Source organism: Fukomys damarensis, unplaced genomic scaffold (genome assembly GCF_012274545.1).
Source record: "Fukomys damarensis isolate Sample0158 unplaced genomic scaffold, DMR_v1.0_HiC HiC_scaffold_21, whole genome shotgun sequence".
NCBI lineage: Eukaryota > Metazoa > Chordata > Mammalia > Rodentia > Bathyergidae > Fukomys > Fukomys damarensis.
In genome coordinates, this window is record NW_022900933.1 from 28,511,070 (window position 1) to 28,533,760 (window position 22,691).

At 44.6% G+C, this 22,691-nt stretch overlaps 1 protein-coding gene across 6 annotated transcripts in view; it reads right to left on the reverse strand.

Moving 5' to 3' along the window:
• The window catches only part of Kcnk10 (potassium two pore domain channel subfamily K member 10), a 146,849-nt gene that overhangs the window by 81,412 nt on the left and 42,746 nt on the right, over positions 1 to 22,691 (reverse strand). For all 6 annotated transcript variants that reach the window (XM_033766793.1, XM_033766794.1, XM_010616261.3 and 3 more), the window contains one exon: positions 2,632 to 2,966. In XM_033766793.1, coding sequence (XP_033622684.1) covers positions 2,632 to 2,966 — 335 coding nt within the window. The remainder of the gene's footprint in view (positions 1 to 2,631; positions 2,967 to 22,691) is intronic.

Sequence of the window (22,691 nt, forward strand, 5' to 3'; positions counted from 1 at the left end):
GGAGGGCAGGGGTAAGGGAAAAAATGAGAATCAAGACTTGTCATGTAGAGGTACAAGATCCCAACAATGAATGTAACTGTACTGTATCCCTAAAATGTACCAATAAACTCAATTAAAGCTGAAAAAAAAAAGCAAAAAACTAGAAAGTGGTATTCTGTACTGTTTTTATCATAAAGAATGATAAATGTTTGAGGAAAGAGTTATGTTTACACTGATTTAAACATTAAACAATGTATACATGTATCAAAATACCACATAATGCCCCATAAATATATATAATTTTATGTGCCCATTAAAAATAATAAAATAAATTTTAAATAAACTGAACAAGCCAGGAAAATGAGAAGGCAGGTCTAATGGTAACACCAGAATTAGGGTCTCCACACACACACCCTTGCTGTTCATTCTGGCCTCTGAGTTTCATAGAGGAGTGGGTCAAAGGATGGGCAATAAAAACTCTGGGTTAATCAGCAAATGCATGAGTAAGCTGAGATATGTTATGAAATCACTAATGTTACACATTTACTTTGATAGCTTGCCCCAAAAACATTTATCTATTGGGAAATAGCCAAATACAAAGCACTATATAGGCTACACATGGGTACAAAGATTAAGAAGACACAATCCCTTCCCTCAAGATCTCACTATCTAAGGAAGGTGACACAAAATTTAGTTCGGACCATCTTGAGATTATTATTTGTACTGCAACTAAGTAAAAAGGTTCCCATCATAAATCACAACATGTACAAATGCAATTATATTCTAATGTAAGACTATTTTACAATTGTTTTTCCTATTCTCTATGCATACAAGGTTTAAAATTAAGCACTGGCTAGCATAACAGTTTTGTCATTGAAAATGTGGCAGCATACAGCCAGGCATGGTGGCACATGCCTATAATCCCAGCACTTGGAAAGCTGGGGCAGGAAGACTTCTGTGAGTTTGTAGCCTGGGCTACATAGTGAGTTCAAGGCCAGTATGAACTATATAGCAAGACTGCCTCAAAAAACAAACAAATATGGCACATATATAGAGAGGGATGGAGACAGAAATGATAGAGATATATAGGTAGCACAGTTTACCCGGAAAAGAGAAAAAAAAAAGACAAGGCCATCCAGAGAATCAGCTTCCTATGTGATTAAAAAAACAAAAAAAAAACTATTGTCCTTAGATTTTAACATTTAAAAGGTTTTTCAAAATAAAATTGTATCCAGACATGGTGGCACACACCTGTAATCCTAGCACCCAAGAGGCTGAGGCAGGAGGATCACCATTAAGTTCAAGGCCAGACTGTGCTACATAATGAATTCAAAGCCAGCCTGGACTACATAGTGAGACCCTGCCTCAAAAAACTCTAAATAAATAAATAAACCTGGAACATGGCTATAAAATCATATTTATTCCAGCTGTGGGGGGATATAATTTTCATTTCTATTTATTTAAGATTGTTATCACTGATTCTGAAAGTATGATATGGTGAAGGTGTGAGAGCATAATAAGCATCAGTGTAACTAGAAATAAATAAATAATAAGCTGGCCCAGGCTGTCACCCCCCACCACCCAGGTCAGTAGAGCCACCAGAATTCAATGCACATATCCCAGAGCCAGAGGAACTGCGGGAGCCGTCTTTTCTATCCCTCTGCCTTCCCCACTTCGGAACCTCCAAAAAGGTGAAATTCCCTTGGCTCCATGGATGTCACCACCTCCCATTTATTGTGGTCCAGGAAGGCATCCAACAGAGGACATCTAACTGCAACCTCAAAGGCAGTTGATCTCCCTCTCCTCCACAGCAAAGCCCTCCAAGGGGCTCTCGGCCATTTCTCTCTTCTGCACATGGGACTTGCTTCTCTCTTCCCAAGCTTCTCAGACTTCCTGTCCCAGTCTCTCCCATCACACCACCTGGGGAGACCCGGGGCCTTGGCTGCCACAGTGCACCCCTGCAGCGCCTCTCCCACCCATCCCTGCTGGCTCTGCCTTGGTTCTTCAGCTTATCCCCCAGCTCCTCAGCCTCCACTGATACCCAAGGGATGTAATGGCATTAGTATAATGCCTGAGGCAGAAAATGTTCAGAAACAGCAAACTTGATGCTTACTGTTACTCTGGTCTTCGCTGTTTCATTTCCCATAAACCCCCTAAATAAGCCATCAATGACATCATCCATATACCTGGAGGTCTTTTCTCGGCCTCATCCTCACAGAAAGGTTAAAACATCCACACGTTTAAAACTCTTCCTGCCTTTGGCTTATAGGGCACCCTCTTATCTCAGCATTTGCCTAGGAGTTTAGAATCAGGAAGTTAATCAGCACGTACCAGAGGACTCCAATTTGAAAATACAAAGCCCCTTTCGCCTGCTGCTGCTTCTGGTCACCAGATCCAGAGCCAGCTGATGCGGAACACACCGCCTGGTCCCACAGCAGGGCCACGGCATGCATGGTCCCTCTTCCGCACATTTCCACATCCCTCACTCTTTGGCTTCTCTGAGGTCTCGGCTCAAATGTAACCATCCCTGAGAGGTCTTCTCTGAACACCAGGCCCACCTTTACAGAGGAAAAGCTTGATGACCCACAAAAATAGACTTAGTGTTACCATCCCACCCCACAGCGTGCCTGCGCTGACTCACTCCCTGCTCACCTGGATCAATGTCTCCAGTTCCTGGGGGCTCACGCAGATGTGGTCCCGCAGGAATTCCGCCTTCTCCAGGGCGATGGTGTTCTTCTGGCTGCTCTCAAAGGGCTGCTCCAGCGCCCGGAAGACGAGGCCACCCGTGACGAGGTAGACCACCACGACCACAAAGATGGCAACCACGGTTTTCCACTTCATGACAGTCTGCAGGCCCCCCTGGGAGGCGCCTTCCATTCTGGCTACCACCGTGGCGCGGGAGGAAATGGAGAGGCGGGGAGCCGGAGGGTGCCCGTTAGAGGCACTCTTGGGCTGGCACACGGGTGGGGCTGCCGCAGGAACAGCCACTGAGGAATGAGGAGGGGGAGAGGGGGAAAAGAGAGTTTATTTATAAAGACAAAGCACAAAATTTATCAGAAGCATAGCAGAGGTATCTTCCTCAGTCGGCTTTCGCCAAGCCAGCACTCGGGGAATTTGATCAGTTGCTAGGTGCCCGTTTTGAGCACTTAAAAATGAACACCAGGAATCCTAATTTTAAGAAAAAGGGTATTAATTGAGCTTGAAATGCTTACATTTTTCTACAAGGGTCCAAACTGGAAACTTATCTCTCTTATTTATAATTCATCCCCTCCCTTAGTTTCCTGGTTTAGACAGTGTGGAAGAAACACAACAAATCACCATACTTGAAAAACAGGCATATTGTTCAACTTGGAGAAAAATAAATTGGCCAGGGCTATCCAGTTACATATATCCAAGTACAAAAACAGAGAAGAGACGGACATCTATCAACTTTAAAGGTCTATCTTGCCACAAAACAAAGAAACAAAGGAAAGAAGAAAGATCTTGCTATAAACAACAAAAGTCAAAAGCCAAGACACAGCAAAAAAGGTTTGGGTTTATGAAAACTGTTAAGTAGTGAAGATAAAGACAGGTGACCATAATGAGGAAAGGAAACAAGAGTGGTGTTTTAAGACAATTAGCTTGGCTTCATGATAAAAATAATAAAAATAAAATCAATCCCAAGTGTATTTCCTAATAGAAAATGCTGTAACTTAGAAGATGCAACTGCTACTGTTCTACAAGTGATAGAAGTTTTCTTCTAGTATCTTCCACTAAGAAGCCAAGCCAAAATGAATTTCCCCCTGGTTTTCAGAACACGTAAAATTCTCTAAGGCCCCTTGCTCCCTTGAAGGGCAGTTTCATTACTTGGGAAATAAATATGTTAAACTGGCAGCTTTTCTGCAGAGGCAGAAAGCTCAAGGATGCTGTCATACAAGCAATGCTATCATGGAGTAAAGAAATCTGTCTTGGGCAGCAATGAGCAGTCCTTCCACTTCAATTTTGTCCTTTCTTTATTATTCTAATTCTTATTATGGCCTCTGCTGTGACTGCTGGGTAAATAAGGCATTAGGAAATGACAAACAGAATTACCTAAGTGGAGCAAACAATCCCACTCCACCAGGGGCTCAACTGTTCAATTTCTGTGTTGTAGAACTCAAGGCGAATCAAAGAGCAGGAATTGCTCCCAATCAGTGATCCTGACATCTGGCTGTAGGGAAGGTCACTTAGAAAAATATAAGGTCTATTAACACCTGCCTCTCCTCCTAGACCTTCCAAATTAGCTTCCCCACCCTACCCCTCAGTGCTGGGGTTGAACCCAGGGCCTCACACATGCTGAGCAAGTGATCTACAACTAAGTGACATCCCTAACCTTTTTATCTTGAGACAGGATCTCACTAAGTTGGCCCAGCTGGGCTCAAAATTGTGATCCTCCTGCATCAGCCCCCCAGGCAGGTGCGATGTTTATAAGTGTGCCCCACCATGCCTGGCATATCAACCTCTTACTGTGTATTATTCTGTCGATGAAATCATTCAATACTAAATCTCCTGCAGACTTAACACGCATACAAAATTCTCTGGAACAGCATATTGATGATCTATAAAGTAGAATCAGCCATCCCTCTTGTGGTATGTGGGCTAGGTTCCAAAGACCATCCACACCCTAATCCTCAGGACCTATGTTACTGTGCATACCAAAAGGAACTCAGGGTGACTGATGATTAAAGATCCTGGAGTGGAGAGATTATCCTGGTTTATGAGCAGACTCAGTATAATCAGAAGAGGAAGTAGACAGGAGATGTGAAGGCAGAAGCAGAGTTTGGATTGATGAGGCCACAAGCCAAGCAAGGGACATGGTCCCCCTGGGTGGTGGAAAAGTCCAGGAAAAGAGTGTCCTCTTAGAGCCTCCAGAAGGAACCAGCCTTACTTACACTTTGGCCAAGTGAGACACCCTGAGCTCGTGACTTCCAAAGCCATATGATTATAAATTAGTGAACTCATCACAGCAGTCACACCCTTCCCCAGCTCTCACTGCACCACGCTGCTAATGCAGCCTGATCACTTAGCTAGATCAGGGGGTGAGACTCAAATATCCCTATGAGGGCAGGCATCACATCCACTCTCCCCTCTCCCCTCTGGATCTCCAGTATCCTGCACAGTGCCTGGAACACAGAGGGCGAAGGAAGGAAGGGAGGGAGGGAGGGAGGATCAGCCCAGCCAAAACGTGCATGCTCAGTGACATCCTCACACGCTCAGTGTGGGTATGAAGCATCACCCTGACATTCCAGCTGGCCCTCAGACACAGCGAGACACCTTTGCAGATGTTCTCTCAGCCAGGAACCTCATCTGCCTATCAACCTCCCACATCCTCGGGCTCGGCTCACAGCTGCCTCCTCCATGATGTCCCCCAGCCTCTGCCAGGCACACTCAGCCTGCCTGTCTTCTCCACTGGTCTGTGCACTTTTCAGAGTCAGAAAGCTCATCTGTCATCCCTGGATCTCCACTTCTTGGCATAATTTCTGGCAATGTTCATTTTCTGTTGTTGCTGCTCATTCCTACAGACCTCACAGAGATGGCCTGTGAGAATCACCACCACCTACACGACAGGCATTTAGCCAACAATGGATGCACATAAAGGCTGTGCCACTGTGGGCATGGGGCACAGCTCCTCCACCTCAGGGATGTGACCATGTACTTAATGAACACACACCACCTCTCCAGGTCACCTTGTCCAATGGCCACTGAGGGCCTGAGCACAGAAGCCAGCTGGAGTGGAGTCTCTGTCACTGACCTGAGTCATGCACAGTTCCAGACCTTCCAGCATCCTTGAGGCTGTGCAGAATTGGGCTGGAGAAAGGTCTTTCTGAGCCAGTTCCTGATACCAGTTTGCTGAGACTGTCCCAGGGAACAGGATTTGAACAGAATCCACAACGCCTAGAGACTCCAAAGCAACGGGGCAGAAACCAGAGTTCAGTCCCAAACCCATCAGTGACTGGTGACCTTGACTTCTCTGCTTGCTTATCTGTGAAATGTGAACAATAACAGCCACTTCTCTTAACCTCCACAAAGTTCTCAGGAACCACAATTGAGCTGCCCTGGCTTACTGATTGGGAAGTATTTATTGATTTCAGGAGTCCTGGCAGGAATCTCAGGGATACCAAAACCCCTTGGGTACTTGCCAAAGCTGGAGTTGGCTGCTGTAGAAAATATAACTGCACATTTTGACACCTGGAAAAGGACTTGGATTGTGCTCCTTCCTTAAATTGGATAAATTTCCAAAAGGTGTTCTAATCCATCCATTTCTTCCCCCTGGAAACCAGAGTTGTTTTCACTCTAATACAGAATTGCCTATGATGAGCTACTGTGGGTCTCCATGTCTGGTACAAACAAGGAAGCAAAAGTGGGCAGATGACCGTAGTGGTGACGGCAGTGATGGCAGTGAAGGTGATGGGACCCCCTACTCCATGCTGGGCACTGGCCCGTGGCTGTCACTGTGATCAACACTGTGCTCACATCACTACATTTGGACCACACTACGAGGAACTATCACACTGTGTGCATCCATGTCCTCCCAGGAGCAGATGACAAGAAAGGATCAGATGCACAGTGGTCTTTTTAGAGGAAATGAATGCATGAGAGGAAATGAGAGGGAGTCAGGAGACTCCATCAGGACAGCCATCAGTCTGCCCCCATGAGGTAAAAGAAAGAAGGATGAGACCTACAGTCTCAGGAAGGTTCAGCAAGGTTGCGAAAGTCAGCTATCTGAGGAGTCCTGTGTCTCCCAGCAACGACCCGTGATGACATCCTCACACGCTCAGTTTGTAGCTGGAGCAGCCTGTGGAAAATGCACCTGCAGTGCTGGGTACCCCAGTGGCTACCGCAGCTCCTGGTCACATGTACTCCCCGCAAAGGGAGGTCAGCAAGATCTGTTCACGGCCACTACAGAGGGCGCAACATGGGTAAAGGAACCGAGTCCCACACAGGTCAAATGGCCAAGCTGAAGGCAACCACCCAGAAAGCAGTAGAGTCAGGAATAAAACTAGCATAGTCTGACTCCAAAGTCCGTTCCCTCGTGGGGCACAGCAACAGGGCCATCGGAAACAAAGTAATTTCAAGTGGAAGGGTCCTTCTACCCCAAATAAGAAAGGCACTTGTTTGAGTCATGCATAAAAATATTTCCAATCTATGAGATCAACTGCTACAGTTTCCCAGGGGTGATGGAATTCTTTCCCGTAGAATGTATCAATAATGGACAGGCCATATAAAGCAAGGGCCTAACCTGCTTCACGACACCAACAGAAATGCATGAAGAAAAAGGGCTGCAGAGAGTTGGTAAGAAAGGAAATGCAAGATGATATTCTTTAGTTAATGCTCATTGTAAAATGCTGCACATTTCATTTTTACCTCATTGTGGGTACATATGAGGATATAGGTAGACATTAGGGTTTTTTCATGACTGAACAAACCCTTAGTAATTTTATTTTATTCACGTTCCCCATACCCCATAGATTTTACTGCACCATTCATTCATGCATTCAGTCAACAAACATTTGAGTTTGTCTGGAGCCATGTTTGGCACTGGGAACATGTAAATGAATAGGACAGATCCCTGCCTTCAGAGTTAGTGGGACAATAGACAAAGATTTTTGTGAACCTGTTTTAACTTGGAAATTTTTTCTATGGAGTGTGGTGATCATTATCTTCTCCCCCTGACAGGCAAGGTGACCTTCAGTGTCCTTTCACAAACTGATAAGCAGCGGTGTGATGCTAGACTCTGTAGACACCCAACCTGAGGGTCTCCACTCCACACCATTCGAAACAAATGGCACTCAAAGGACTCGGGGTCTCTTAGAAACCTGAGCTGCAGCCACCTCACAAGTGCCACTGTCACACAGCAACAGGTCTCTGCCTGTTGACCCAGGCAAAGTACAGCTGTGGTCACAGGTGCACTGGCAGGAGGCAAAGAACAACTCTTCTCACCTCTTCCCCTCACCTCCACCCCAGCCAGGTCTGGAGTCCTTCCAGAGCCACCTGCATGGATCTCCCAGAACCTCCTAAGAGCCCCCAATTTAAATCTCGCCTGGGGTCCCCACGAGGCTTCAAGCCAAGGCATGAGTGGACATTAATCAGGCTCAGGAAAGGAGGGTGTCAGAAAGGGGCGGGAGGGACAGAAGCAAACACCTGTCTGCAGTTGTTAGAGCAGAGCCTTGTGTGAACCCAAGTCTGCTTTTCCTGTTTCCGTGACAGGCCTGTCCCTTAAGGGTGATCGAAATAGTCCCTGCAAGAGTAGCAATAAGCCTCAGTCTTGAGAGGCTGAGTGAGCCCTGTTCCTGAGAGCCACCCAGGGGAGCCTCTACCTTTGGCCATCACTCTGGCCTGAGCCCTGCTGCAAACTCCAGCCTTTGCTTCCAGATTGGAAGGGACCAAGGTCCTTGAAGTGACCATGACCCTAGAGAGCCAAGAAGACAAGAACAGGTTGAAGGGGGAAAAGACAATAAGAACAGGCTGCCTCTGTCTCGCATCTGTCTCCTCCTTTCTCTTCGAGACCCTCATCTTCTCACCTGAATCACAGCCACTGCTTCCAGTCCTGGGCTGCTAGAATCCATCCTGCACATCCCAGCCACCTGAAGCTCTCTCGGTGTAAATCTGATCACATCAGCCGGGGGCTTCCAAACTCAGAGGAACCAGGATCCAGGGTACAGTGCAGGCTCTGTGGCTTGCTCCAAGACTCTCCCTTCTAGGACGTGGCACCTGCCTATCTCTGGGCCTCGCCCAAGGCCCCACCCCTACAAGCAACCTTTGCCCCAATCAAATCCAGGCCTCCCACAAATGCAGCCTTCTTGGCTAGCCCAGAAAAAGGGCTTGATTCCCAGATTCCTTTCTCCCTGACTCGACTGTTTTGACACCTCATGTATTACCACAGCCAAGATCCTCCCTGATCACCCAGTCTCCAGAATAATCACATAGCCCTCTTCTATGTTTCTTACTAGAGTGCCTTCAACTAGAAAGGTCCTCATTAGGGTTTGTTCCATTTCTGAATTTCTCCATTCAAACATCTATAAATTTGCCTTGGGTAAGCATTTATGATATCAAGTTCACATGCCTCCCCTAAAGCAAGTTTAACTGCAATTAGCCTATGATGGTGAACATTTTAGAGCTTTCAATAACAAACAGCCCCCTGCATCATGCATGCCACTGGTTCCCTGCCACTGCTGGCAGATATAGGGAGCCCTTCTACTACTGTACTTTTGCCAGATAAGAACACCCAGAGTCAAGGTGTTCAAGTTCTCAAAAAGCAAACATTGCAAGGAGAGTGCTTCATGGTGTGCTGTGTAATTGCTAGAGAGAATCAGAAAGGCAGCAGAGCAGAAATAATTCAATTCACTGTGCTCCAAACACTCATTTCTGTTGATATTTCCTGTTCTCATGATAGAAGGTTCTCTTTTATTCACACATCCAAAATACCTGTTGGGTATCATAAATTCCTATTGGTAAGTCACCTCCTTGATACATGAAAAGCAAAATGCCCCTCTAGTCTGCCTTCTTGGGTCCTTTTGAATAGGGCTGAAGTGCATTGACTTGGGTTTGAGGACACCAAAAAATGAAGGGCTTTCCTTGCCCTGCCCCACCACTGCACACCCCAACTTGGGAGAGAACAAAGGAGCAGGTTCACTTGGGGCTCAGGACTGGTAAGCAAATGGTCTCTCGTGATCTTCACCAACATTTCTTCTTACAATTCTAAAGCATAGGTCAAAGTCAGGGCTCTTCTTTACCACAAGGGGTCCAGGGAATGAGGCACTTAAAATAGGGGACAGCAGGGAAGGGTGAGGGCTTCAGTGGTCATCCAATCTGTCCCTTCCACAGGCTTAAGATTCTTTGCAGCCCTTTCCAGAAAACACTGGGCAAGGCAGAGAACAAGAGTCTGTCTTGGGGCTTCCGTCCCACTTACCTGGAAAGGTACAGAAGTAGCAGCACAGTTGGGAAGATTCAACACAATAAGGTCAGGCATGTTGCTCAATGCCTACTTATGAGCAAGTACACAGCCAGCCTGAGATGGCGCTGTCATTAGGAGTTGGCAAGGACCATGTGATATGCACACAAGTGCAATGATGTGCAAATGCCATGCTGCACAGAGCCGTGGTGAAATGGCATGCAGAAGAAGCAGTCGATTCCACCAAGGAGGAAACCAGAAAAAGAAGGATGCCCAGTGAAAAGAAAGATTAGATATCTGCCAGAGGGTAAGGGGAGGCAGAAAGGAAGGCAGAAGAAAGCAGGCAACAAGTACACAGACAATTACCCCAGGTCTGTGGGTCATGACTAGGTTTGAAGCCTGCTATGCTAGTAAAGCCAGAGATGCAGGCAGTGGAAAGTATGGTGCATTTGGAAGTCTTATTAATGGGCGGAAGAAGTCATCAAGGTCAACAAAAGAGCCGTGGAATCTGATTTGGGTTTAGCAGGCTGACCCTGGCAGCAGTGCCAAAGACAGACTGGTGAGACATCATCAGAAGGGATTGTGGTAAGAATTTACTGGAATAAATTATGAGGGCCTCAACTCAAGCAATCTCAGAAGAAACGAAAAAGAGGGGTCAGAGACAAAAGGTGGTAAGAAAGTAAAATCACCTGTCTTCTCAGTACCCTGGAAGGCTGAGGCAGGAGGATCACAAGTTCGAGCCCAGCCGGGGCAACACAGGGAAATCCTGCCTCAAAATAAAAAATAACAAGTGCTGGGGATATAGATCAGTCTGAAGGTCCTGGGTTTGATCCCCAGTACTGAAAGAAAAAGTAAAATCTGCGGGTCTCCGTGATCAATGAACAATAAAAACTGTTGCAGAGAGAAAGTCTGGGCTGCCTCGCAGGTGTCTGTCTTGCAAGGGCATAGTGTTCTCCAAGACAGAAAATGCAGGAGACGTGGGTTTATAGTCCTGTGGCACATCCAGGGTGCTCTGCAGCAGACTCCAGGTACAATGGGCTGAAACTCAGGGCAGGGAAATAGCTGGATTCCTCATCTGAAAGCCATCAGTATTTACATTCTATTTAAGCCAGAGGACTGAATGGAATGTCCGGAGGGAGCCAGAAAATGAGAAGAGCAAAAGACAATACTCAAGGGAACAACACTGAAGGGACCATGAAGGACGATGGGGAGCATGCACAAAGGAAAACCAGAAAGAATAGAGAGGAAAAAGAACCTGCGTGTGGCTTCCTGGGCAGCAGAGACAGTAGGGGTCCCTACCATCCCAGTCTCTGTGTCCAACACCACTGATAAAACCTGTCTCCCAGAAGTTTCCAGTGAGCTTGACGAATTAATTTCTGCCATATAGTATCATTTTGCTGCGTTCATTACATTCTTTCTGGCTACCAGAAACTCCTCTTGAAGAACTTCTGGACATGACAGGTTGCTCCTCATAACAGGTGGGATAGCTTTGTTTTTCTGGTGAAATAAACCTCCCCACCCCACCCCAGGCACAAAGAACCCAGGACCAGGCTCCTCCTGTGTGTGCAGAGCTGGTCAGAACAGCAGGGGCACTTCCTCCTGGACCTTTCCAGACCCCGGGCTGCCTACCTCCCACATCTCCCAGCAGCCCCAAGACTGCCATGCTGACAGATGGGCTCATTTGTCCCGATCTCCAGTCAAGATTCTGGGGTACAGACATCACTGGGGCTCTGTTTTGTTGCAAAATGCTTCCTGATAACACATTTTACCTCCTCCCCTAAGTTTTTTCCTCTACAATTTAACTAGAGAATTTTAGAGGGAAAGATCTTTTTTTTCCCCCTCCCTTTGGGATTAAAAATAATATAAGCAGTTGCAGTTCCCAAAATATCTCCTTCCCCCTGGGGCCAAGTATCTTAAATCCAATCGTAAATCCTATTGGCAGGGTCGTTCCGTCAAGATAGAAGTTTGCCTTTCCCAGGTCTTTTGGAAAGTTGTTACTGTTCCTCACTGGGCTCCTGCAGGGATCCCCACCCCGCCAGGCTTCACATGGCAGCCAGGAGACCTTCTAAAATCTCACCTTGCTCCTGCTTAAAATCCCCCAGTTACCCCACAACCCCTTGCATGACCTCCAGTATCCAAGCGCTCAGGGACCACTCACTTCCCCAGATCTCCTCGCCTTCCACACGCCACCCTCTTGCCCCACAAACTTCCCAAAGTATGGTGATCACGAACAAAAAGATCAGTTGTACCACTCTCACTGATTCTCCTTACGGATCCACAGTAGAAAGCAAAAGCAAAAATATATATATAAAGACCTTCGCTTCCTTGGCCTCTCAAGGCTCCTTCCTGTACCATTGCCCTTACACTTGGGCTTTCCCTAAAGAAGTGTGGCTCTTACTTACAAGCTTTTCGATTTTCCTCACCCACGTGTCAGGGTCACTGCCCCAGAAAACTGGTACTGCACATGCTTGTGGCAACACCCCTGCTTCTTTGAGAGTCAAAGCCCTCTAGCTCTGCCCCTTCTACTCTTCCTTGTGACCACCAATCTCTCTAATTCCCTAAAGACTTTCATCCAGGTCTGGGTTTCCTCCTGAATGACTGTAGCATTCCATAGTCAATCACCCAACCCCTGAGCCTACCATTTCCTCAAATTCCTCAGCATCACCATCATTTTCATTCCATTACAACCTTGACTTGGGTTGGCTTCCCCAGAAGGAGATCGGCTTATGTTTTATTGCAAGTGACTATTCCAAGTGACCAATTTAGAAGAAACCCATAAGGGGTTGGGGAAAGCAATGAAAGTAAAGAAGCCAAATGAAGGACCAATTCCAATCAAGTCTGAGTCTCTGCCTGAGCCCATAGGAAACTCTAAAGCCTAAATTCTGTTGGAGAGTTGGTCCCACTTTGAGGCAAACAAGCTAGTCTCACATACTTCAACCAGCCAGTCACTGGTTACAGGAAAACCCTGAGGAATGTAAACTTCTAGAGGCATCCTGAAAAGAGGTTGTGGTGGACTAAGAAAAGTCTTCTGAAGAAGGTCGGAGATGCAAGCCAGAAAGAGAGATGCCCACAGACTGCAGGTGCAGAGGGTGAAGCACATCTGAGAGGTCTCAGTGGTGCCAACATCCACTATACTTGCCTCGCCTGTGGCTATGTCCTTGACTTCATCATCACCAGAAATGTCCCTGTGATGGTTAATCTTAACTTACTTACAACTTAACTGACATGAGAGACTCGTACGAGATTAGTAAAGCACATTTCTGGGTGAGTCTGGTTGAGTCACACGGCATGACCTTGGGGACAATCTCTGGTCCCTGGCCCCTTCCTCTTGGGTTCTTCCCCTGCCCTCTGCTTCCCAGATGTGATGACTTGAGCAGCTTTCCTCTGCCACATCTTTCCGCCACGGTGTTTCTGCCCCTTGGAGTCAGCCAACTATGCACTGAAATCTCTGAAACTATGAACCAAAAGAAACCTCTCTTCCTTAAAGTTACAAGCAGTAGGTATTTTGTCTGAGAAGTGGGAAAGTGAACTGACATAGTCCCTGTCTCCAAAAAGGAATCTATGGCTGCTATGGTTGGCGTGTTGTATTCCCCTCAGCACACTGGACACTAATCACTCGTGTGAGGGCATAAGGAGGAGGTACCCTGGGAAGTGAATAGGTCATGTAACTAAAGTCCTTGTGAGGAAATTAATGTTCTTATAGAAGAGGGCCTGGATGACATCTCAGCCATGCTACCACATGAAGATGCAGTAAGAAGACAGCCCTCTTTAAACCAGAAAATAAGCCCTCACCAGCAACTAAATCTGCCTTGATCTCAGACTTTTCAGCCTCCAGAACCAAGAGAAATGAACTTCTGCTGTTTCAAAGACATCAGCTTGTGGCATTTTGTTATAGCAGCCAAATCTGGCTAAGAAGCTGACTTGTATATCCTATCCTTCTGGCTCTCTCCCCAGTTACTCTCATGTCACATCCCGCTTCAGCTGTCTGCCTTCTATAGTGCCCTCCCTGTGTTCTCCTCCTCCTCTGTACCCAGCGTGGACCCTGTGCTATGGGTTCAATGCTTCCTTTCTACTGACAAATTGACCCCATTTCCTCTTTTACTTTTTCTGAAGCTACCTGGAAATCACCCTCTTTTTGCTTTAGATCACAGTCGGTCCTCTAGACACTGCTAGAGAAATCAAACAACCTCAGGGATTACTGTCACACCATACTCATAATTTCTTCTTCAGTTAGCCCTTGTGTCCCACAGAGGTCCTGCCATAGTTCCCTGCTCAGAGCCAGCCTGCATGGTAAATGTCATGAAGACACTGAGGTGGCCCTCACAACAGACAAACCCAAAACCACACACAGAAATCCCACTCTGCAAGATAGATACTTACTTTCCAAAAGGATTTCCTGCAGAAAGCATTTCAACAGAGCTTTCTGGATGTATCTACAATGGGCTTTTGTTTATAGCTATATATGTTTAAGAAAAATCCATTTACGTAGAATGAGCCATGACTTCCCTATCGCCCTTGTTTGGGGGTCACTGAGATGAAGTCTAGATGCCCTGTGCATTCTGCTTTGTAAGCAGCTCAGCTAACTCTGCCAACACATCTGATGAGTGCTCCTGGCTCATCTTATAGCCACTAAAACCTCCTAGGAAAAAAAAGAAAGAAAAATAAAAACTTAGACGGAAAAAAAAAAAAAACTTTAGATGGCTCTTCCCTCAATGTGCCTACTAAGTCACAAACATAAACAAGATCCGTCAAAGAGAAAAGACAGTTTCTACACAATACTGTACAAAACATCTTTGCATCTCAGCATCACCCTCTGAGTAATTTCGTCCAAAGAGGCTTCTCTGAATGCATATCAGTGCTGCTGGCATCAGCACATTTCCTGATTTACTGCAAATGCAGCTTGAAGAGGCTGGAAGTGGGCGTGGGATGGAGGAAGAGAGAAACTTAAAGGGGAAAATGATACCCACTTTATCATTCACGAGGCTGGGGAGGCAGTGGCGTAGAATATGTACAAATCCATTCATCTGAAGACGGAAAAGTGTCTCGAAATATTAGTCACTCTGATTAGTGAAGTCTTCAAGGAATCCACAGATTTGCTAAAAGTTTGAGGAAGTGTCTTCAATAAGACAGCTCAGTGTATTTCCATCCACACCTAGGCTTGAGGGTTAAAATGGAGTCTGATGAAGGCAAGAGTCACAGCTGCCCTGCGAATCTTAGGGCTGAACCAGCCTCCTGGAGAATATTCTGCACATAGGCTGAACCTGCCAGCTAGACCAACACCTCACTCCATCCCAGCATATCCTTTCTCACTGGCAGTTCCTCCTGCCAGAGGGTAAATTCCTAAAGATGCCTCTTGAAGATGGACCCTTTCATCTCTGTCTGGGTCTTTCATAGTCCAGTCCAAGTACACAGAATATAATAAGCACACAATTAAAGTCCTCCAGAGGAACTCAACAAATGTTGTTGAGTGCCTATTATGCTTCAAGCACCAGAGGACACAAAAGTGCTGAGCAGAATGCCTGTTGTCCAGAAGCTAAAGGAGGGAAAAGAAAGGATGAACTGGGTCTAGGAATGGAGCAGTACCTTCACCTCCACCTCCACATAGGACTCAAAAATCTAGAAGAAGGCATCCAACAAACACAAAGGGCAAGCACATTCTCACATGAGTCATATGGAAGTCTGCCAAGCTGCAGTGCTGGTCCTCAAGGTGCTCTCCAAGTAGCAGGTTGTAAAGCAAGGGTGCACAGAAGTTTGCTCCAGCAATGTTTTCAAGAACGAAATCCCTCACTATGAGAAGGGGCCCCTTCTAGACCCCACCCCCAGACTCAATATGTTACCTAGGCAAAATTTCTATATATTGAGTTAGTCAAAATTAAGCAGCTATTGTAAACATATTTCCTTCAAAAAAAAGAACCATGCCACACTATTTGAAAACCTAACACAGATACTGACTGCTGGCACAAAGTAGAATCAAGTCAGTTGGAAGAGGATGAAGGAACTAAATTCAACTTGCAGTGGAAATGGATGTTAACCATTAATGCATGATCCTTGGAAACAGCAACTCTTGGGAGAAAACCACAAGAAAAAAAAATCCACTTTTACAGACAGTAAAATCTAACTTTTAGATTTTCAGATTTCAGTCAAGGAATGTAATTTTCACAGAAATTCCTAGCTGATATTCAATTCATCATACACTTTGCATTTAACCCATACTTAATTTCCCTGAAATTGCTTCTGAAAAGGTCACAGAAATAGTCTTGTGGTTACATCTCCTACACCTCCTAGAAAGGAGGAGAAAGAAATGCAGAGCAAATGGTATGAGCAATTAAAATAGTACATTATTCAGTCTGGCTGTCTTGGAATTTGTGGGTAATTTCAAGAATTCCCTATCATTCAAAGATTTTTAGTAGTCCCTCAGAAGTCACTGTACTTTAGCTGCCATGACTGAGAGATGCCAAACTCAGCAAAACCATTTGCATCACAGGCACATGGAGTAAATACTTGAGACCCATGAGTACTAACTACACCTTTGCTAAGTTGTGCCACAGGTGCAGTGGTAGCTTCTTTTCATTCCCATATGAATATTGCCTAATTTTTCCTCAATAAATAATGCAGTTCCTATCACACTAACATTTTATGACGGTCTACTAGGTGCTCAGGACTCAATGAGGTGTGCTAAGAGGATTTAGTTGTCACAATAACTCCCACCAGAAGGAATTTCCACCAAGGGCTAGCTTTTCTCCTTGGCCCTAGGGTCTAAACCCAGAAGGAGATCGTATGCAACTTTCCAGATGATATCCTATTTAGGCAGAGAAGCCTGATATGGGTAACAGGAGGTTGAAACTCACAAAACACAAAATTCATCATTTTAACTAGTTCAACTTGGGCTATAAGATTGAGCAAGCAAGAATACAGGACACCTGGCTAAATATAAATTTCAGATAAAAAACATTTCTTAAATATAAGTATGTCCCAAATATTTCATGGGACATACTTATCCAAGATGTTTTTCTGAAATTCAAACTTAACTGGGTATCTTGTATTGCATCTGCCAATTCCAAATTAGACAGAAGCACCACAACCACCAAACACCTTACCAAACCAGCCAAACTGGAATGAAGTACTAAACTGGGTGCTATGCTTTGAATGTGGCCCTTAAAGTAAATGTGGGAAATGTATCTCCAGTGCAAGAATTCAGCAATGGTGAGAAGTGAGGCCTGCAAGATGGGGCGGGGAGAGTGCCGGGGCTGTGTTTCAGTCGTAAGGTGAATGCACACCATGTGTGAGGCCCTGGGGAAAATTCCGTCCCCAGCACTAAGAAAGATCCTTATTAGGTCCTGAGAGCTCTTCCCTTGAGAATGGATTACCCTCACTCTCATGGGAGTGGGTTGACTGTAAGAGTGAGTTTGTGCTAAAAGCAAATTCGGCCTAACTTGAATATTTAAATTAAACGAACATTTTTAGGTTATTATAATTTAGTACTGCAATATGAGTAAATAAATCCTCCAGAGTGAATGTGTCTCTTCCATTAACTAATGAAAGCATAATACCATAGTAATTGCTTTAATTAGTAGATAACACACTGCTATATGCTATAAACATTAATTCTGTTATCCACGTCTGTTTTGTGCTACGTATAATATATATATGCAGAAGGAGAGGGAGAGAGCAACAGAGAGGATTTTAACCAACTCTCATAATACATGAGGAGCAATCAGAAACAGATAAGCTAAACTTCCTCTCTCTCTCTCTTTCTCTTTTTCTCTGCCCCCCCACCTCTTCCTCTCACCTTCCACTATGAGATGACACAATGAAAACCCTCACCAGATGCCAAGATTTTGAACTCTGGACTTCTCATACCCCAGAACTATGAAAAATAGATTTCTTTTCTTTATAAGTTACCTGGTCTGTGGTATTCTGTTACAGCAACAGATAACAGACTAAAACATAGGATGATGCCAGCCCTAAAGCTGTATAAAAACACAAAGCTTCCAACCCTGTCATTCCAACAAAACCTCTCTGTCCAGCATCTCCATGACCTCCACACTCCCAAGTCCAGGGGCCACCATCATGGGCATATCTGGTGCTCTGTTAGCAGCATCCATAAGACCTTGTTTCTTCTTAAAATGCTCCTACTTACCACCTATGTGACATCATACCTTCTAGACGTCCCTCAACTCTCTCTAGTTCAGCCTTTAAAGTTTGCTCAGCAGTTCCCTCGTCTTCTACCTAAATAATGGAGTGTTGCGGGTGCATTTCTGAATCCCTTTGGCTTTATATTCCCTCGCACAGTAATGTATTCTAGGCCAAAAGTAATATCACCCACTTGCTAATGACTTCCAGATCTCCAGCCACACACTTGGATATCTGAGTTGTATCCCAGATTTACAGAGTTTAAGTTGTGCTTGATGACCAACCTCACCAAAAGAGATGACTCATCTCCCAGAATGACATTAACACCCACTGCTTAAGCCAATGAGGCCAGATCCTGAGAGGCAGCTCCCTGTCTTGTCTCCTCTCTGACCTCCTCGCTGAGTATTCTGTCATTTCCATCTCCAAAATGGATCCAGACACAGCCCACTGCCCTCACTCTCCCTACCCTGCCCAGAGTCCAGGCTATTGTCTCTCTCCTAGGCTTCTGCCAAGCCTCCTCCCTTCCACTCTCACCCACTCCTCCATCATTCTCCACACACTAGTCAGAATAAATCTTTTCAAAACCTAAGTCAGCTCACAGCCCTGGCTGCTCAAACCTGTCCGTGCCTTCAACCATGGCATCTAGAATGAAATGTATGCCCCTCATCATGGCTTCCAAAGCCTGAAACAGGGCCCCTGGGCACCTTTCTAATTACATCTCACAATCCTCACCCTCTGCATTCTGGACCTTCATTGCATTTACATTCCCTTCTTTTTGGAAGGCCCCTCTCCAATCTTCCCATGACTGGATCCTTCCCACCTTTTGGATCTTGGTTTAAATGTCACTGCCTTAGAGAAGTCTTGTCAAACCACTCTAAATAGCCTGATCGACTTTATGTCAACTTGACTGGGTCAGAGGATGCCCAGACACCTGAGCAAATATTTTTTTTTTATTGAGTTTATTAGTACATTTAGGGATACAGTACAGTTACATTCATTGTTGGGATCATGTACCTTTACATGGCAAGTCTTGATTCTCATTTTTTTCCCCTTACCTCTGCCCTCCCTTCACCCCCTCCTCCCCTCCCCATCTACAAACACTTTATTTTCATCTTTTCATTCTCTCACATTTTTTTTTTTTCCCTTTTTGTTCTTCCCCTACGTATCACACCTTCCCTACACCTTTAGCTCCTTTCCTCCCATTTCTAAATGTCAGTAATCTTATTAGAATCTTATGCATTGTTGCAGAATATTCACACCAGGGAAACTATTTGGTATTTACACATGTGGGACTTATTTATTTCACTTAGGAGTATATCTTCAATATGTATCCATTTTCCTATGAATGAATCTATTCTCTCGCTCTTTATGGCTGAGTAATATTCCATTTTATAGAAAAACCACAACTTCTTTATCCAGTTTCCAACGGATGGGCAAATAGGTTGTTTCCAAGATTTAGCTATTACAAACTGTGCCGCTATAAACATGGGTGCACATACTTCTCTGTGATATGATTCTTTTAGTTCTCTTGGAAAGATACCCAACAGAGGGATGGCTGGGTCAAATGGAACCTCCAGTCCAAGCTCTTTGAGGTATCTCCATATTGATTTCTATAGTGGTTGCACTAGTCTGCACTCCCACCAACAATGGAGGAGGGTTCCTTTCTCCCCACAACCCCGCCAACATTTGTTATTGTGTGATTTCTTGATAGCAGGTGAGCAAATATTAATGTGGGTGTTTCTGTGGAGGTGCTTGATTTGGGGTGGGATTAACATTCAAATCACCAAGTAAAAAATAACTCACACATGTGTAAGTACTGAATAGTTTCTCTGGTGTGAATAAACTGTATTAGTACATAAGATCCTAATGAGACAACTGACTTTGTGAAATGGGAAGAAAAGGGCTAAAGATGTAGGGAAGGTGGGATGGGTAGGGGAAGGAGTAATAAGGGAAAAGAAAAAAATGTGAGAAAATGAAAAGATGGAAATAAAGTGTTTGTAAATGGGGAGGGGAGGAGGGGGTGAAGGGAGGGCAGGGACAAGGGGAAAAAATGAGAACCAAGACCTGTCATGTAAAGGTACAAGATCCCAGTAATGAATGTAACTGTACTGTATACCTAGAATGTACCAATAAACTCAATAAAAAAAAAATCACCAAGTAAAGCTGATTGCCCTCCTTCACCTAAGTGGCCCACACATTGTAGCTGGAGGCCTCCGCACAAAAGAAAGTCGAACTCTCTCCCCAGTAGAGAAAGGCCACTTACTGCCATCAAACTCAACTAAAACAACAGCTCTTAATGGATGCCTGCTGGCCTTCCAGTGGGTATTATGCCATTGGGTTTCTTGGTTCTTGAGCATTCTGACTTGGATTAGAACTAAACTACTGACTTTCCTTGGTCTCCACATTGCTGCTTCACTCTGAAAGTTCTGGGACCTGCTCACCTCCATAATCATCAGCCAATCCTCCTCTCTCTCCCTTCTCCCCACCCCCTCCCCTTCTCCTCTTCCCTTTATCCCTTTATCCTCCCAGCCCCACACTCTCTCTCTCTCTCTCTCTCCCTCTCTCTCTCTCTCTCTCTCCATATCTGTGTGCATGTTTGCCAAGCAGGAATAATTGTATTATTATTTCCTGATTTACTGCTGAGTCCTCATCATCCCCACCACTTTCTCTACTAGATGTCCTGAGGGCAGAGACTTTGCTCTCTGCTCTTTGGCGTCCCAATTGTGTCAATTGCATTAATTGAGTATTCAATGCATACTTTAAAAGAGTGAATATAATCAAAAGAGAACTATGTTGTTAAATAATTATATGAAAACCAACAATATAATTATTTACTTAGATATCGGTTATTTACTTTAGATATCATCTCGTCTAATTTTCTTGACCAGAAGCTATAAGTAAGTTGCCCAAGGCAAGTGGTAGGATCAGGATAAAAGACCTGAGTTCATACAACTCTAAAGTTCATCCTCTCTCAAGATATCCTGCCACCTTCAAGTTGTTACAAAAAATTCTCTGGCCAAGATATGTGGGGTGGGAATGAGGAAAGAATTAAGATGTATTGTTTATTTGTACCAAATCCCCACAATGAATATAATCATTCTGTACTACAAATATGTGCTAACAAAAATTAAAATTTAAAAAAAAGAAATACTGTCTACCTAGAATGTACCAATAAATTTAAATAAATAAAATAAATATAAATGAAAACAAGTTAGAGAATTAAAAAAAAAAAGAAATTAGCTAGAATTGGCTAGCAAAAAAAAAAGAATTGGCATCCTTGTAATCCCAGAACTCTGGGAGGCTGAGGCTCAAACATTGCAAGTTTGAGCCCAACCTGGGCAATCTAGTGACTCAGAAAGACCTGGTCCCAAAATAAAAAATAAATGGGGTAGAAACTGCAGATGTAACTCAGTGCAAAGGCCCTAGATCCAATCTTCAGCAACCCCAAAAGTAAAATTCCCTGAAAAAGCAGTTCAAGCCATGATTTTATATTAATTTGCAAATTTAGCTTGAAGTTTCAATATGGTACCAATAAATCCTTCAATAACCCTAAATTTCAATCTTTGGCAATGAGGACTATACTTACCTTACTGCAAACAAACAAAAAAAAAGTAGCCAGGCTGCACCCCGAAGTCCAAAAACTAAAGTGTGAAAGACTTCAAACTCAGAGGACTATCCCAGGACAAATCAGCAAGCAAAATCAGCCAGGCACTAGCACATAGGGTAACTACATCCAACCCAGGGTCCTCCACTTCACCACAATTGCACATTGTCTCAAACCAGCCACTTTTTCCTTCCTGAGAATACACCAAAGATCCCAGAAGAAATGCCCTAAACTAAAAGCAATATATGCACAGAAAGGCACTAGCTTGGAAACTGAGATGCGTATTATCTTCCTAGTTTTATAATCGTAAAGCATGGTATCAAGCAAGCCCTCCTATGCTGAAGAAGCACCTGAGGCTGAACTCCATGACCTTCCGACTGCTGTCACAGCACAGCTCCACAAGCTACCATTCACAGTCGCACCGTACATGACCTTCACAGCCAGGTATAGCAGCTCTACCTTCCCAGAGCACAACATGCAAAGCCATACACGGTACTTGTAACTCTAAGGCCTGCTCCAGCTCTATGTTGTTTGTTTGGGCATGAGCTAGAAGCGTCCTTGCACCAGAAAATTCACATTCTTTTTTATCACAAATGAAGAACTGCGGAATGCATCTATCAAACATCACTGTCTGCCAAACAAAAGAGTGACTACAATTTAAAGTTAGTATTGAGTCACTTTGTACCAAACAAACTCGACGTGAACACAGAAAACTGAAAACAAAGATCACAATAATATGATTACACTTTCTAGAACATGTTTACATACAAAAATAGCCAGGAAATCCTAACAGACATATGACCTAAAGGAAACTGAATTTTTTAAAAAATGGAATAAACTCTCCCTCCTTTATGACATTTAATTTTACAGATTTGTACTTTTATGGGCACTTTACAGGTTACAATAGAAGGACATATAGATTTTGCTAGTACAAAAGACTTTAGATAGGGGCTGGGGATGTAGCTCAGGGGTAGAGTACTTGTCTCACATGTACAAGGCCCTGGGTCCAATCCCCAGTACGGGGGGGCGGGGGTAGAGAGAAGCAGACGGAGGAGGAGGAGGAGG